We start from the raw sequence: 16,362 nt of genomic DNA, 5'->3' as shown, positions 1-16,362 counted from the left end.
GATATGGCTCTAGCACTCCACTGCTGTGTATCAAGTGTGTGGCTTTCCATCGCACACAGCTTGGCACACACACACTACTGCTCTCCTGCAGACTTGTCATAGCAGTTGACCCAGTGACCTAATCGCTTCCTCTGCTCCATCCCTATCTTTCTCTCCCTTTCTTGCTGTTCCTCATCCTGTCCTCTATCAACCCCTCCCTTCCTCGCTCCCTCCCTCTCTGTGAGTGAAGTGAAGCTGAGTCTTTGGCATCTGGCTCTATAATTTTTTTCCATGTGTTAATAAGTCTCTCTGTAAGCCTGGCCGCGCTCATCAGACAAACCACACAGTGTTGCAGAGTTATCAGTCAATGATCCCGACTGTACAGGAACCAGGGAAATGTTTGTTTAAAAAAAAAAAATGTATTCATAAATAGATGCACAAACACGACTCCTCTATCGCCCAAGTGTGTCACTACTTCCAGTCTACTTAAATGTGTCAAAATGGCTGTGCTGTTATGTGTCGAACATTGTCACTGATGTGCTATCTCTCTTTTCCTCTGTTCTCTCTGCTCTTTCTCTCTCTGCTCTCTCTGTGCTCTCTTTCTTTCTGTGTGCGTTCCGTCGTCTTCTTCTTTTCTTAGAACCACGACCACCAGAGCGAAGGTGATCTCTGACTGGTCGCGGGACGGCGGCGTGCTCCTGATGGGATATGAGATGTATCGCCTGCTGTCCCTGAAGAAGAGCTTTGTGGCGGGCCGGAAGAAGTCCAAGAAGGCCCAAGGACCGGTGGTCATCGACCTGGACGAAGAGGACCGGCATCAGGAGCTCCTCAAAGGTCAGTAGGTCAAAGGGCACGGTCTGCACTTTTCAGACCATGGCAGCTTTTCTTACATCAACGCAAGGCCGTCTGCACACAAGGCTTTTTCTCGATCTAATGTGTCACCCTTTGTTAGAACCCATGTTACTGTAGATAACAGTCACACAGTAGCTCCGTCACTTTAGCATGACTCACAGCTGCCATTTATGAGTGACTCAGATAACATGAGTCACATAGATGAATTTGAACATAAAGTAATTGCTTGGATCGTACTCCTACATACACATCTTCAGGGCTACCATTTGTACCTGAAATGGCTCTTAACTTGACACCCCCCTCTCTTCCTCCTCTACCCTCCTGTAGGCATAGAGAAGGCCCTGTCTCGCCCCGGCCCGGACTTGGTGATCTGTGACGAGGGCCACCGCATTAAGAACTGCCACGCCAGCACCTCGCAGGCCCTGAAGAACATCCGTACCCGGCGGCGTGTGGTCCTCACGGGGTACCCCCTCCAGAACAACCTGATAGAGTACTGGTGCATGGTGGACTTTGTCAGGCCTGACTTCCTGGGCACCAGGCAGGAGTTCAGTAACATGTTTGAGAGGCCCATTCTGAACGGGCAGTGTGTGGACAGCACGCCGCAGGACGTCCAACTGATGAGATACCGAAGTCATGTCCTCCATAGCCTGCTGGAGGGCTTTGTCCAGAGGTGAGACTGAGAGATCTCTGGCTTGGTGCAGCTGGTTAGAACCCACATGAACTGATGCTAGTGCAGTACATCTTTTCTGGGACACTTTATAGGCCAGTTTCCCAGATGAAGTCTGTTCCTGGACTAAAAAGCACTTTCAAATAGAGATTCTAGTTGTAGTCTGGTTGTGTTTGTTCGTGAACGTGGAGACCCACAGTATACGGCAGAGATATTTGTGGTCTAACTCGGGTTGTGTTTGTTCGTGAACGTGGAGACCCACAGTATACGGCAGAGATATTTGTGGTCTAACTCGGGTTGTGTTTGTTCGTGAACGTGGAGACCCACAGTATACGGCAGAGATATTTGTGGTCTAACTCGGGTTGTGTTTGTTCGTGAACGTGGAGACCCACAGCATACGGCAGAGATATTTGTGGTCTAACTTGGGTTGTGTTTGTTCCCAGGCGTGGTCACGACGTGTTGAGAGACCAGCTCCCCTCCAAGGATGAGCACGTGATACTGGTGCGACTGTCGCCCCTGCAGAGGGCCCTCTACACAGAGTTTATGAACCGCTTCAGAGAGGCAGGCAACAGTGGCTGGCTCAGCCTCAACCCACTCAAGGCCTTCTGCGTCTGCTGCAAGGTGTGTGTGTGTGTGTGTGTGTGTGTGTGTGTGTGTCTGTCTGTCTGTTTTGGCATGCACAGGAATTAAAAACTGTTGTGAAGTACATGTATATCATATTCTGTATACATGTCCACATTTTCATTCAGACGTTATCCTAATATTGTAGTAATGTTTGCCTGCACCAGATCTGGAACCACACAGACGTGCTGTACGAGGCACTGCAGAAGGAGAATCTGGCCAATGAGCAGGACCTGGACCTGGATGACATCACCAACAGCCACGCCCGCTGCCCCGCCCCCAACCAGAAGGGCAAGACTCCGGAGGACCCCAACAGCATCGGAGGGCTGAGTCTCAACGCTCTGCAGGAGAAGGCCAATCAGGTCATCACCTACGAATGGGTACGGAGCCACACTTCACTGCCAAGCCTTTGGTTTTCCACTCCGTTTAAGTGGCAGTTGGTTGTCATCGTGGATTTATGCCGCTTGGGAAACAATTTGAGGACTGCTCATTTAGTATAGGTTTCAGTGAAAACTGGTTATTACCTGTGCACTACAATTACACTGTACTGACTTATCTCTCTCGCGCTCTCTCTGTTGCAGGCGAAGGAGATCATGTCTGACTATAAGCCAGGGATTTTGGAGAACTCTGCTAAGATGGTCCTGCTGTTCCACCTGATCGATGAGAGCGTCAGGAAGGGAGACAAGATCTTGGTCTTCAGGTCGGCACAAGGCCAAGTTTGACTATTTTGTTCACTGTTTTGATCTTAAGTTTTTACAAGTTTTTCTTTTAGCCGCTTTAAAACAACTGTTGCCATGTAAAATCTTAACCGGCGGCAGGTAGCCTAGCGTCTGTGCCCTTGAGCAAGGCACTTAACCCTAATTGCTCCTGTATGTTGCTCTGGATAAAAGCGTCTGCTAAATGACGTAAATGTAAAATGGCAGCATATATAGACGGACAAACCTCATCTCAACTGGTTCAATTAGTTTGACTGTAATTTCCAAGGACCCCTCCTCACCGTATCGCCCTCTCCACTATGTCTCCTGCAGCCAGAGTTTGTCCACCCTCTCGGTCATCGAGGAGTTCTTGGCCAAGAGGCCCATACCGGCGGGCAGTGCCAGAGAGGGCCACAACCAAAACTGGCTCCGTAACCACAACTACTACCGTATGTTTTATTTGTGCTTCCCATGACTGTATTTGTGTGTGTGTACATATGCATGCATACATACAGTGCATTCGTAAATTATTCACACCCATTTTTCCACATTTTGTTACGTTATACATACAGCCTTGTTCTAAAAGGGATTTTTTTTTTAAAGATATGTTCCTCATCAATCTACACACACTAACCCATAATAACCAAGCGGGAAAACAGGTTTTTAGAAATGTTTGCAAATTTAAGAAAAGACAGATACCTTATTTACATAAGTATTCAGATCCTTTGCTATGGGACTCAAACTGGAGCTCAGGTGCCTCCTGTTTCCGTTGAACATCCTTGAGCTGTTTCTTCAACTTGATTTGGAGTTAGTGCAACAGATCACAAAACTCCCGGTTCGGATCGCGGTTTTGAGTCGCGGATGGGATCAGTATTCGGATCAGCAACAAATAAAGAGGAGACAAATATAACTTTGCTGGTATCTGGCATTCAGGTCCTCTCTAATGGCAGCCTTGACATCTCTAGTGACTGTGCCACCATTCCTCACTTAGGGCCACGGATTGTAGAATCCTTGTTTTCAGAGGTAGGATCATGGACACAGACAGTTTCTGTGCTCAATAGGGTTGAGTTTTGAGGGGTTTGAGCTCCTGGAGGACCTCCTCTGCCACGTTCACGTCATCATCAGACAAGGTGACGATGTCTTAATGTTTTTTTCAGGGTCTTGTCTGTCACTGCCGCTCAAGATGGCTCTCCAACATGTCATAAGTGGAGGTCCATCTTGTTGTGACATGGTGTCTGAGCTTGTGGGTCGGTAGCTGTAACATTTCCTGCTTGGTCTCAAGCACATGAGCGGCTGTTGTGCTTCGGTGGAAAGAGGAAACCACGTTCCTGATCCTCCCAAGGGGGCGGTCCTGGTTCACTGAGATTCCCCTTTGGGATGCTAAATTGATCACATGTGCAAAGCAAGCTATGTGTGGCCCCAGTCCAGCCTCTATCACTGCATTTATTTGGTGGTTGGGATATTGCTATCGGGCCTCTCTAGCTTGCACTCTGCTACTGCTCCTAGCAGTACCTGTGCCAGATTTGTGCCTGTGTGACTCATAGAAGGGGCCTGTCTGTAGCACCGGACTTCATCTCCCACTCCTCTGTGGAGTAGTGAGCAGTCACAGTCACATAGCTTTCTGTTACCCTGGAGGTCCACTCCTCTATGGCGTAGTGAGCAGTCACAGTCACATAGCTTTCTGTTACCCTGGAGGTCCACTCCTCTGTGGCGTAGTGAGCAGTCAGTCACATAGCTTTCCGTTGCCCTGGAGGTCAACCCGTCTGTGGCGAGGGCAGCAGAGGATGCCTTGGATAATTCGTCGACAATTTTGATATTTTCCTATTCATAAAGATCTGGCACGATCTTCATACTGAAGTGGGTACGGTGCGCGAGGGGATTTCGTAGCGAGGCTCAAGCACATTCACCAACAGCGTATGGCCTCATGTCTGCAGCGACAAACATCCCAATAGATTTGGTGAAGGCTTCAGCCCAGTCTGAATCTGGAGCAAAGAGCTGCTTAAATGCCGCGGTGAGAAGTTGTTGTCTTCTTGGCTGAGTTGGCTCCCGTCACTGACACACCAGGGTGACGACGCTTTAAATGTGTGGCCCCGCCCGATGTATTTCCATGATCATACGGCTTTCTTGTGGCACTATGCCTACACACCCACCCTTCTTCCGTCGTCATATTTGACAGGGAAGCCAAAATTCTCCCATACATGAGACTTAAATGAAGCCAGTTCTTCAGCTCCTCCGCTAGCCACGGCTGTCATTGCGCTTTTTTTCTACGTGACCTTTTACAACGCGAGCATCCAGGATTGATTCGTTGGGATTCAACATGCCTCGTTCACGTGAACAGTACACGCAACTGCCTTTTTATAAAAAAATGTTTTAAAAAGTATCAACTCAACCTTCAGTCTTCAGAGTGAAGCACGGCATCTGTCTTGTCTTTGTCTTTTCACTGCAACTCTGCGTCGAGATTTAGGGAATTATTCCTTTACAAAGTAGTAGTGGCAGTAAAACAGTATTTCACACTATGATGGTTAAACTATGGGTTCCCGTGCGTGCCGAACCGTGTCCGAACCGTGTCCGAACCGTACGGACCACGGAGTAACTACGGTCCCTTACACCACTAATTGGAGTCCACCTGTGTAAATTCAATTGATTGGCGTGATTTGGAAAGGCACACACCTGTCTATATAAGGTCCCTCAGTTGACAGTGCATGTCAGATCAAAAACCAAGCCATGAGGTTGAAGCAATTGTCTGTAGAGCTCCGAAACAGGATTGTGTCAAGGCACAGATCTGGGGAAGGGTACCAACACATTTCTGCAGCATTGAAGGTCCCCAAGAACACGGGGACCTCCATCATTCTTAAATGAAAGAAGTCTGGAACCACCAAGACTCTCCCTAGAGCTGGCCGCCCGGGCAAACTGAGCAATCGGGGGAGAAGGGCCTTGATCAGGGAGGTGACCAAGAACCCGATGGTCACTCTGACAGAGCTCCAGAGTTCCTCTGGAAACATGGGAGAATCTTCCAGAAGGACAACCATCTCTGCAGCACTCCACCAATCAGGCCTTTATGGTAGAGTGGCCAGATGGAAGCCACCCCCAGTAAAAGGCACACGACTGCCTGCTTGGAGTTTGCCAAAAGGCACCTAAAGTACTCAAAGACCTTGAGAAACAAGATTCTCTGGTCTGATGAAAACAATATTGAACTCTTTGGCCTGAAGGCCAAGCGTCACGTCTGGGGGAAACCAGGCACCGCTCATCACCTGGCCAATACCATCCCTACGGTGAAGCATGGTGGTGGCAGCATCATGCTGTGGGGATGTTTTTCAGCGGCAAGGACTGGGAGACCAGTCAGGATTGAGGGATAGATGAACAGAGAAAATTACAGAGATCCTTGATGAAAACCTGCTCCAGGTTGAACTCTGGACTTGAACCCGATCGAAAATCTCTGGAGAGACCTGAAAATAGCTGTGCAGCGACGCTTCCTATCCAACCTGACAGAGCATGAGAGGATCTGCAAAGAAAAATGGGAGAAACTCACTAAATATAGGTGCCAAGCTTGTAGCGTCCTACCGATGAATACTGGAGGCTGTAATAACTGCCAAAGGTGCTTCAACAAAGTACTGAGTAAAGGGGTCTGAATGCTTATGTATATGTGATATTTCCGTTTTTTATTTTTAATACATTTGCCTTAAATGTCTCAACCACTGCTGTCACCACAATCTCTCTGACTCCCATTTATCCAGTGATATCTTTTACTGTAGTTATACACACGTGTTATTCAGCCTCTCCAACCCATGCTGCCGATTTTCCTATTGACTTACATTGACTATCGCCACCTGCTGGTTATCTTGGTATCTCTCCATTGTTCTTGGTGCCTGCGTGTTGGAGACCGGGGAATGACTCTTTCTATGGTTCCTTGCTTTAGGACTGGATGGGAGCACGTCTGCCTCCGAGAGAGAGAGACTCATCAACCAGTTCAACGACCCGTCCAACACCTCCACTTTGGTCTTTCTGCTTTCCACCAGGTAATAGACCTCAGGAACACACTGGCAGAAATAATTATCATTTGTTTATAATCCTGCTTCTGTACAGTCACACTAGAAACCACGTTCGTTACAAACACAATCCCTCATTCACACACACTCTCTCACTTACTCACTCACTCTCTCACACACACACAGTCACACACACACACACACACACACACAGTCTCACACATACACAGTCGTACACACACAAAACATACACACCTCAGGTCAGTGACGTGTGCTTCTCCCCATCCCCAGGGCTGGCTGCCTGGGGGTAAACCTGATCGGGGCTAACCGCGTGGTGGTTTTCGATGCCTCCTGGAACCCCTGTCACGACGCCCAGGCTGTGTGTAGAGTATACCGCTACGGCCAGAAGAAACCCTGCCACATCTTCCGCCTGGTCTGTGACTTCACCCTGGAGAAGAAGATCTACGACCGACAGATCTCCAAGCAGGGCATGTCTGGTAAGTAACCAGCTAACCAAACAAACGCATAGAATGGAATAGAATAGATACTGACTACATACGGGCTACACACTGGCCTGCCGAGTCTACTAGGCTTACTATTGCGTGAACCTCTATCGGTACTGCAGAGTCTACGCTTACCCCAAGCCCCCCCCCTGCTAGTTGCACTTCATCCGGCCAGTCCACTTCACTAGCACACACTACATCCTCTGAGCTCTGTCAGACTCTGCGAAGTCATGACTCCTCTCAGGCTAAGTGCACTCTATTGCATCCCTACTCTACTTCACGTGCACCACGGCCAAAGTGCTTTGACGCAATAGTTTTTTAAACACGATGCATCGGTCCTCTCCAATTTCAGCTTTGCTGTGCACACAAACAGAGAAGGCCCACGCTCTTAGAATTGTAGTTGAAAAATAACATCAGGTTTATTCCATTTGTTTACACAGCCAGGGTTTGCTGTATGCCAGGTTTCATGTCGCACGCCGATGCCTTTTCATTTAGCTGCTGATGGTCCTATGCACACAGGGAGGGTCTGAAGGCGCACAATCTTCTTCTCTGTATTGGTGTAGTAGACTGACTCCTTCCCTCAATCCCTCTTCTCTGCAGACCGAGTGGTGGATGACCTGAACCCCATGCTGTCGTTCACACGGCGGGAGGTGGAGTCTCTGCTGCACTTTGTGGAGGAGGAGCCTGACGTGTCACAGGTGCAGCTGCAGTCCCGCCAGGAGATGGAGGCGAGCATCAGACAGGCCTGCCAGCTCTACCCTCACTTAGTCACCAAGGTAACAGATCATCTATGTACACACTACATCAGACAGGCCTGCCAGCTCTACCCTCACTTAGTCACCTAGGTAACAGATCATCTATGTACACACTCTACATCACAGGCCTGCCAGCTCTACCCTCACTTAGTCACCAAGGTAACAGATCATCTATGTACACACTCTACATCAGACAGGCCTGCCAGCTCTACCCTCACTTAGTCACCAAGGTTAGAACTACACTAGATAAATAGATAGATCTGTGCACTCTGACTTCTAGGAAGATTTGAATCTACTTAACCCCAACATTTCTCCCAAGTTTTCACCATCATTGTAAAGCCCTAGTTATTCTGTTGCTTTGACAATGTAATCGCTGAAGATGATCATTTATTTAATGTGGTTAGTGATTCATTTTAAGGTAAAACAAAAAAAACATGTCCCTCATTTTAAGCTCAACCCTGTTACTTGAACCAAACTCTCATTTTAATACGGTGAAATTAATCCTTTAAAAAATGTTTTTAACATCTAATAGTCAAAGCATAGTGTAAAAGGAGGTGAGCCGGTTCTACTCTTTTTGGGCATTTTATGGGGTTTTGTGGTGAAAACTGAATGGGTCTAGCATTACACAGCAACCACGTTACCCATAGATATACAGGGTAGCATTTTTTAAATCAATTTGCTCTTTTTTTGTGAATCTTGCATTCAATTGCCCCTCCCTGTTACACATGACAAGCTATTATTCATTCAGTGCCTTCGGAAACTATTCAGACCCCTTGACTTTTTCCCCATTTTGTTACATTCCAGCCTTATTCTAAAATGGATACAATAAATACACATCCTCAGCAACACACACATACCCCATGATGAGAAAGTGAAAACAGGTTTTTAGAAATGTTTGCAAATGTATTAAAAATGAACAGAACTACCTTATTTACATAGGTATTCAATACTTATGTGAATGTAATATTTAAAAAAATATTTATAAATTAGCAAAAAATTCTAAACCTGTTTTTGCTCTATCATTATGGGGTATTGTGTGTAGATTGACGAGATTTTTAAAAAACTATTGAATCGATTTTAGAATAAGGCTGTAACCTAGAAAGATGTGGGAAAATTCAAGGGGGCTGAATACTTTCTGATGGCGCTGTACATATCTATAAACACCATACCTTATTAAACACTCTACCCACACCTGGTCACCAAGGTAAGAACTACAATAAAGTTCACTATTTCATATGGGATGGGTTTGGTGCCCAACTGTTAAATAACCTCTGTATCATTTATAATGAACGTACAAAACATGCTCTTTCCATGACAACCTGGATTCACCTGGTCAGTCTAACACTATGATCCCTTATTGATGTCACCTCTTAAATCCAATTCAATCACTGTATATCAGGGGTTGGCAACCTAAGGCACGTGTGCCAGCCTTGGCACGTGAGGGTATTTGCTTTGGCCACCCCCAAAAATAAAAATAAATAAATGGATATATTGTTTTATTCTACGTTGCTTGCTAAGCCATGGCTTGACGTTTATTATCTCACTAATTACATTTTTTTATCAACTGGAGAAGATCTTTGAAATTGCAATGGTATGTCAATCCTGATTTAGCCAATGGGCTTTCATGATTTTGCAAGAGTTTCATATTATTAGTTCAGCGCAAGATGACCCGCCTCGCCTCTCCCGCCAAATTCAAAACCAAGTCAGCACTGAAGACGAGAGATTAGTTTTCACGTGGCTATCAGCTAGCAAGCCTTCTTTTGTTATTTCAAAAAGTTCAGGGCGCAAAATGTCATCAGCAAAGAAAAATAAGGCAGATGTCTGCTCATTTATTTATTGCCTCTTGGACTAAGGAATATGGATAAGTTTTACTGAAGGACCGGTCTGTTTGCGCCCCTGTGTTGTAAAACTGTTGTTTGTCGGACATCAAGTGTACGACGTCATTTTGAAACGAGACCTGAGAAAAAGGTCACGGGTGAGGGGGACACGGCTGAAGGAATGCAGGGCCGTGGAGGCTTTCCTCAGCAGTTCGCAGGCGTTATTTGACGGATTGCCTAACGAAGGCACAATCATCTCATAGATCAAAGACATGCCTGCGTCTGTCAGAACTGTTGAAAGGCGCGTTACAGAGACTGTTGAATGCCCCGACGAATTGAGGCTGTTCTGAGGGCAAAGTGGGTTGCAACTCACAATTAGGAAGGTGTTCCTAATGTTTTGTACACTCAGGATATAATTATCATTTTACTCAAACTACTCTTCATGCCGGTCTCTCTAGCAACCCTTCCACCACGATTCTCTCCTGGTGGACCGGCGGGAGATGAAGCTCACCAAAGCAGAGAAGAAGGCTGCCAAAAAGAGCTACGAGGACGAGAAGCGTGCGTCGGTGCCCTACACGCGGCCCTCTTACGCCCACTACTACCCCGCCAGCGACCAGAGCCTCACCAACATCCCTGCCTTCAGCCAGCGCAACTGGTGAGATGGTCCCCCAAAGACAGACATTCTCTTAGTTCCTGTTTTCACCCGAACAATCTATTTTCTCAGTAACATACTGTACAATACTACAGTTGCTTAGTCAATGTGATACCAAGTTTTTAATTCCTTTAAACTGTTATTTTAACCCTCCACCCTCAATTTGGACTGCCAATTCACTACCCTCTCATCTTTCCTCTCCCTTGACCCCCCTTTCAGGCGCCCACCCCCTCGCCAGGATGAGAAGCCCATGGCCAGCGTCCGCCCCGTTCAGTCAACTCCAATTCCCATGTTGCCTCGCCAGGCGTCTCATGCCTCCGCCTCCACGGCAGACTCCGACTCCAGCTCGGGCTTTCCCGTCAACTACCTGCAGAAGGCAGGCGTCTTCGTCCAGAAGATCGTCACCACCACAGATATCGTGATACCAGGAACCAACAGTTCAACTGATGTCAAGGCCAGGATCAGTGCAGGAGAGAGCATCCACGTCATCAGAGGAACTAAAGGGACCTACATCAGAACCTGTGACGGGAGGATCTTTGCCATCCGTGCTGCAAGCAAGCTCAAGGCAGGGGAGGAGAACTCAGCCGTTGCACCCAAAAGTAGCAATCCCAACTCAACTCTTAGTCAGTATAAATTCTACCCGTTTGGATCTGTTTTTGAGTGCTGATGGTTTCTGTTAATCTAGACCAGAGAGCAGTATCTGACCCGTCTGTCTTCCCTCCCTCAGACACCCAGAAGGCATCGGAGGACTCGGCGAACGGCACCAGCGGCTGTGTGACTCGCCCGCTCTCCCCTGACAGCCCCGAGATCCTGAGCGAGCTCCAGAGGTACACAGCTGCAGCCGGAAACAAGATCCAGCAGCAGCAGGCCTCCAAGGCTCTGTCTGCAGGATCCTTGGAGACGGCGCTGGCAGAGAGCACCAATGGCAGCAGCGTGACCAGCCATGCCAAGCCCTGGGGAGAGACCACGGCCCAGCCCAACACAGACTCCACGGCCGCCCTGGACCTGAAGGGCACCAAGCGCAAAGCCTCCACCCCGACTGCCGACGAATGGGCCGACAACAAGCAGCTGGCCCCCGGCAAGCGCACCTCGGCCCCGTTGCCCCCCCGGGGCTTTCCCTTCACCAGGGGTTACGGCCTCCCGCCCATGGGCCTCAACCCGGCCATGCTGGGTTCCATTGAGCAACCCCTTTTCATGGGAGCTGGCTCGCCCTACTTCCAGCCCCACAGCCAGATGGGTGACCCCTGTCTCATGTTCCCCATGACCTCTGACCCCTTCGGCCTGGGTGAAGGCACCCTAACTAGCTCCTCCTCCAGGTCTTCCTCCTCCACCACTACCAGCTCCTCCTCGGCTGCCTCTGACTCGGCCTCCCTGGCTCCCTTCATGCTGGGTGCTGGTATGGCTGGCATGCTGCCCCCAGATTTCCCCATGTCCTACGGCCAGTCCGTGGGCATGTACCCTAGCTCGCTGCTCCCTGGGGGGCTCCCGGCCGCCACCCCAGGCCCCGCTGGCTCCAGCTTCCTCTCCCACTTCCCCTCCTCTGGCCTGATGGGGGCGGGGCTGGGTCGCTCTGATGCCCACGGCTCGGCAGAGAACGCTGGTAGTAGCTCAGACAGCGATGACGATGATGTCATTGAGGTGACTGGACAATGAGAGCCTCCAACCGTAGGGAGGAGGCATGTGGGTTGTAGGGGACAGATAGTGGATTGTTGGTGCTAGATCTGGAGAGGAAGGGAAGGGACAATCAAGTCCCATCCACCTCCACTAACTAGCCCTTTTTCCCATCCCAAGTGCAACATGCACGCCGTTCAGAAAATGAGTCTGTATTGGAATATAACACAAACTGGACAAAGCAACAAATCCTTATGCTGAATATCTCATTTAAAAAGAAGAAAATAGAAGAACTGAGCACCAGAGAGAACGTAGATGAAAAGGAAACGGACTTGGGGCTTCCAAAATGTTCTGTCCTGTCCTTATTCTAATCACTGAAGCGACAGCTGGGTTTGAACCTGCAGTGACCCTGAATCGCCACCAGGGTGTACTGTTTGTTCAGAAGACTGACTAATTCGCTTGGTTGTCTTCTAAAACTTTTTGCATTTTTCCAACAGTTGATGATAGACTAGGTTAATAACTGACTGACAGTAGACTAGAGTTAATAAATCAAATTGAGAGACATAGTTGGTAGTAATTATGGTATGGCACAAGATATCTGTTAGACGATATTGTTCTTGATTGTTATAATTTTCTACTGAATATTATTTTATATGGTAGTCCTACTCTAAAACTGTTTTCAAAATCAATTTGATTTGCTCTTGAATTAACTGCCAGGACAGAAGTGTTGAGTTTTTTTGAGAAATTGGATGACAATCCGAAAATGGGCGAGTCGAGACTGAAGTCAAAGAAACCGTTAGGCTCTTTGTTGGGTGAAAATCTAAGAAGTAAGAACCTTCAACTCAAAGAATGTATGCTTATTTACGCCTTTAATGCAGATCTTTGGGACAGGCGTCACTTTTGGGAAGGTCTGATTTCCACGTTTTATGTCATCTTCTGCATTTTTCTGATTTGATTGCCTTGTCTACCGGTGATGATGTGAAAACATTGCTCTTGCGAAGGGCCAACTGTCCAAAGGGACGGTGAATTGAAAATGCCTTGCCTCTGTCTCTGAATGTTACCCAGTGGGAGTAGAGAAACAGCGAGACGGGCAGTCCTAGGGACCTGGATCTCACCCATAGTCTTACTGTAGCTTCTCTAAGTGATGCAAATATGACCTGTGACACCTCTGTGTGTGTGTGTGTGTGTCTCCTTCCCTGTCTGTTTCTGCACTGGGTACCCTGCACTGGGTACTTGTCTCATAGTGGCTCGCTCTGTCTCGGTGGATAGCTTGAACACTTGTTTTCTGCTCCTTTGTCTCATCTCTGGCATATGTGATTTCAACTGGAAAAACAACCCAGGGTTCAAGGGGTCATTGTCAAACCAAAATAATTTGAGCAAATTCAAAAATAGCTGTGCCAAAAAAAACTTCAAGCACTCTCCAGAGAGGATTATTCTCTGACGCGACCAAATGTCACCAACTGCTATTGGCCTAAAGAAGAGGGTGTCTTTCGAATTTGGTCACAGAATGTTATTACTGACTTTGTTGTGAGCTTATTGTTAAGGGGGAGGGGGGGGTTAAGTGTGTGAGACCTGGTTCTGTTTAATTAATAAACAGCACTTTTCATTTTCGTTACTTCTGTTACTGCCCCTCTCATTACTTACATAGACTTACTGTCTCAATCCAACCCACTTTGGGAAGAGGGAAGGCCAGCCCACCACCTCCACCAAGTCCCTAGCCTTGAGTCTCTTCAGCAAGAGCTTTAAACTCCAATTCTTGCATTTATTACGATACCCTCGTATCATCAGACGTGTTCTTCTTTTCATTCATACCACACTTAATGTTCTTTTCTTTTTTCAATGTTTGAATTGACCAAATTCGTGTATTTATGACAGTGCATATTTATTCATTCTTATTTTAAATGTTTGTACTTTTTTTGTTCTGTTTTTGTTTGTAAGGGGATTTTTTTTTTTAATGTTCATTTTACTGGAACACGGCAATTATTGTGTTCCATGACTTGAGAAATGTGATTTATTAGACATCTGACTCAGTGTGTGAGTTTCAGAACCATCCAGTCACGGGCGGTCTAACCACTCATTAGCAGAGAGAAAATGTCACCCAGTGCTTTTTGTTTTTTGTTCATATCATCCAGATGTTCATTTGAATCTATATATCCTAATGGCAAAGTTTAATGTTCAGTTTAATGTTTTCAGTTGTTGTACCACTCAATCTTTTTCATAGCTTTCTACTTGAATTTCAGTATTTATTTATAAATCGATTCAGTCAGCCACCAACTGACTGTCCAGTAAATTCCATTTAGTTAAAAGGGATACTTCGGGAAGTTAGAGGTAGTTTTTGCGCGCCAGTGCTAACTAGCGTTGGCACAATGACAGGAAATCTATGAGTATGTGCTAGCATGGTTAGCAAAGCCTGTACAGTACATAGTTTGTGAATGGACATGTAACAATGGATGGCTTTAAGATCTTTTGTAAATAAAATAATGTTTTGAATGGCATTTCAAGTTCATTTACTTTGATAAAAACGCAAATGTTTAATCACACACTATCTTATCTTACACACAGATCCTCAAGCACTATCTGAACATAAGTAATTATTTCGCTTAACTTTTGGAGGGGACTGAGCATTGTCTAGAGACCTGTCCAGAGTCATATGCATCAGATGACATGACCTAAAATCAGATGAAGAGGGCAAAATTGAGAATAGCTGTCAGCCTAGATGACAATGCTTTTTTTTTTTTTTAAGTAGAAACAAACACGTTTGATCAAAACTGTTATCTTTACTGTTTTGTACGTAGAATGAATTTATAGTTGTTGTCTGGTGCGTGCTTTTAGTGTTTACAACAGCTTGGGTGAAATGAGCTGTCTGCCAGCCTTCAAGTTGATAATGTTGACATGTTGTGACTATGAAACGGAAGTTCTGTACGTCGACTTCGCCAGTGTATATCTTAAATTACTTAGAAGCCTTAGATTTTCATCATCAGCTATGCAAGCAGATTCTGTTCAGTTGTATCTGGGAACAAGTGCTTTTACGTGTCGTAACATTGTAAAAAAAAAAAAAATTTTAAAAGGGATTCCATGATGTCTGCTTTTTCCAGGAAGCTTGGCCACGGTGGACTGGATGTCACTTGACGTGTTAACCGCTCTTTGATGTTGTAAGCTCTGTGTTGCCGCCTGATCTATAATGTAAAGTTGTAACGGCTTGGGAATGGGAGATGCGGGCAGAGATCTGGGACTGTCACACTGCCATGGTTTTCTCTCCCCGTATGGGTCCTCTTACATGACCAAGATGCATGGACATTTGTGTGTTTTTGAATTGAAGACTCTGTTTGGGTTGCTTAACCTTGGTCTTTTACATAAACCAACCCTTTACATAAGTCAAACGTTCACAGGGATTTGGGTCATGCAAATTGTCTCCCTCACCGCCATCGTGGTTTGTCTTTTTGATTCTGTAAAAGCAGAACTGTTATTCAGAGAGATGCATCAATATTCCAAAATGCTGACATTGACATTAGAAAACACTATCCGAGCAGTACAATTGCGTCCAGTGTTGTGGTTCTTGTTCTCCATAAGGAAAGTTCCACTGAGGTATCCCAGATCCAAGCATGTCTCATCTGAGTCTCGATAAAACAGCCTTTGTCTCGTGTTTTTATCACTGTAAGTGAACAAGCGCATTATAAGTCTGCTTACTTTACACATGTTTGGGTTTGTTTGCGGGCGTGTCCATTTGTATGCCTGTCTTCAGAGGACAACGTGCAAACGCACCATTGTTCTTTGCCAGTCAAAGGTCCCTCGTGTTTTTTTGGTAGCCAGCCATTATCCACTGCATTTCCTGCCAGTGAGCTATTCACGTTATCTTGGTTTGATATCAGATCAGATTTTGCTGTGCTCTCTCTCTCTGTGATGTTTGATTCTCATAGAGTTCTGCTGGAAGAGGGCTTTGTCTTTTTTTTACACCTGAGAAATGTGAATTCTTTAGTGTAATGTTTTTTATGGCAATTAATTACTGAATAAAATGAATGTGTATGCAGTTATCCCAGTCATTTCTGTCTCTTTAATCAATGCATGTTCAACCTTATTTTACCAGGTAAGTTACCTGGGGAATAGTTACAGGGGAGAGGAGGGATGAATGACCCAGATGGAAGCTGGGGATGATTATGTGGCCTTGAGGGCCAGATTATAATTTAGCAAGGACACCAGGTTTTTACACCCCTACTCTTACAATAA

The 16,362-nt window shown here is 46.4% G+C and overlaps 1 protein-coding gene across 6 annotated transcripts in view; it reads left to right on the top strand.

Annotated features, from left to right (window-relative positions):
* LOC112258283 (helicase ARIP4-like) overlaps positions 1–14,633 on the top strand; it is a 68,476-nt gene extending 53,843 nt beyond the window's left edge. For 5 of the 6 annotated variants that reach the window (XM_042299306.1, XM_042299309.1, XM_042299308.1 and 2 more), the window contains 12 exons: positions 620–813; positions 1,159–1,501; positions 1,942–2,119; positions 2,287–2,499; positions 2,701–2,819; positions 3,148–3,263; positions 6,731–6,830; positions 7,092–7,297; positions 7,904–8,079; positions 10,334–10,530; positions 10,747–11,150; positions 11,255–14,633. In XM_042299306.1, coding sequence (XP_042155240.1) covers positions 620–813; positions 1,159–1,501; positions 1,942–2,119; positions 2,287–2,499; positions 2,701–2,819; positions 3,148–3,263; positions 6,731–6,830; positions 7,092–7,297; positions 7,904–8,079; positions 10,334–10,530; positions 10,747–11,150; positions 11,255–12,180 — 3,172 coding nt within the window. In that variant the 3' untranslated portion in view covers positions 12,181–14,633. The remainder of the gene's footprint in view (positions 1–619; positions 814–1,158; positions 1,502–1,941; positions 2,120–2,286; positions 2,500–2,700; positions 2,820–3,147; positions 3,264–6,730; positions 6,831–7,091; positions 7,298–7,903; positions 8,080–10,333; positions 10,531–10,746; positions 11,151–11,254) is intronic. The other variant, XM_042299307.1, reaches the window with a different exon arrangement.
* The last annotated feature ends 1,729 nt before the right edge of the window (positions 14,634–16,362 follow it).

This window comes from Oncorhynchus tshawytscha, linkage group LG16, assembly GCF_018296145.1.
Source record: "Oncorhynchus tshawytscha isolate Ot180627B linkage group LG16, Otsh_v2.0, whole genome shotgun sequence".
In the NCBI taxonomy this organism is placed as follows: Eukaryota; Metazoa; Chordata; class Actinopteri; order Salmoniformes; family Salmonidae; genus Oncorhynchus; species Oncorhynchus tshawytscha.
Note: the sequence above shows the minus strand (reverse complement) of the source record. Positions and strands in the feature narration are given on the sequence as shown.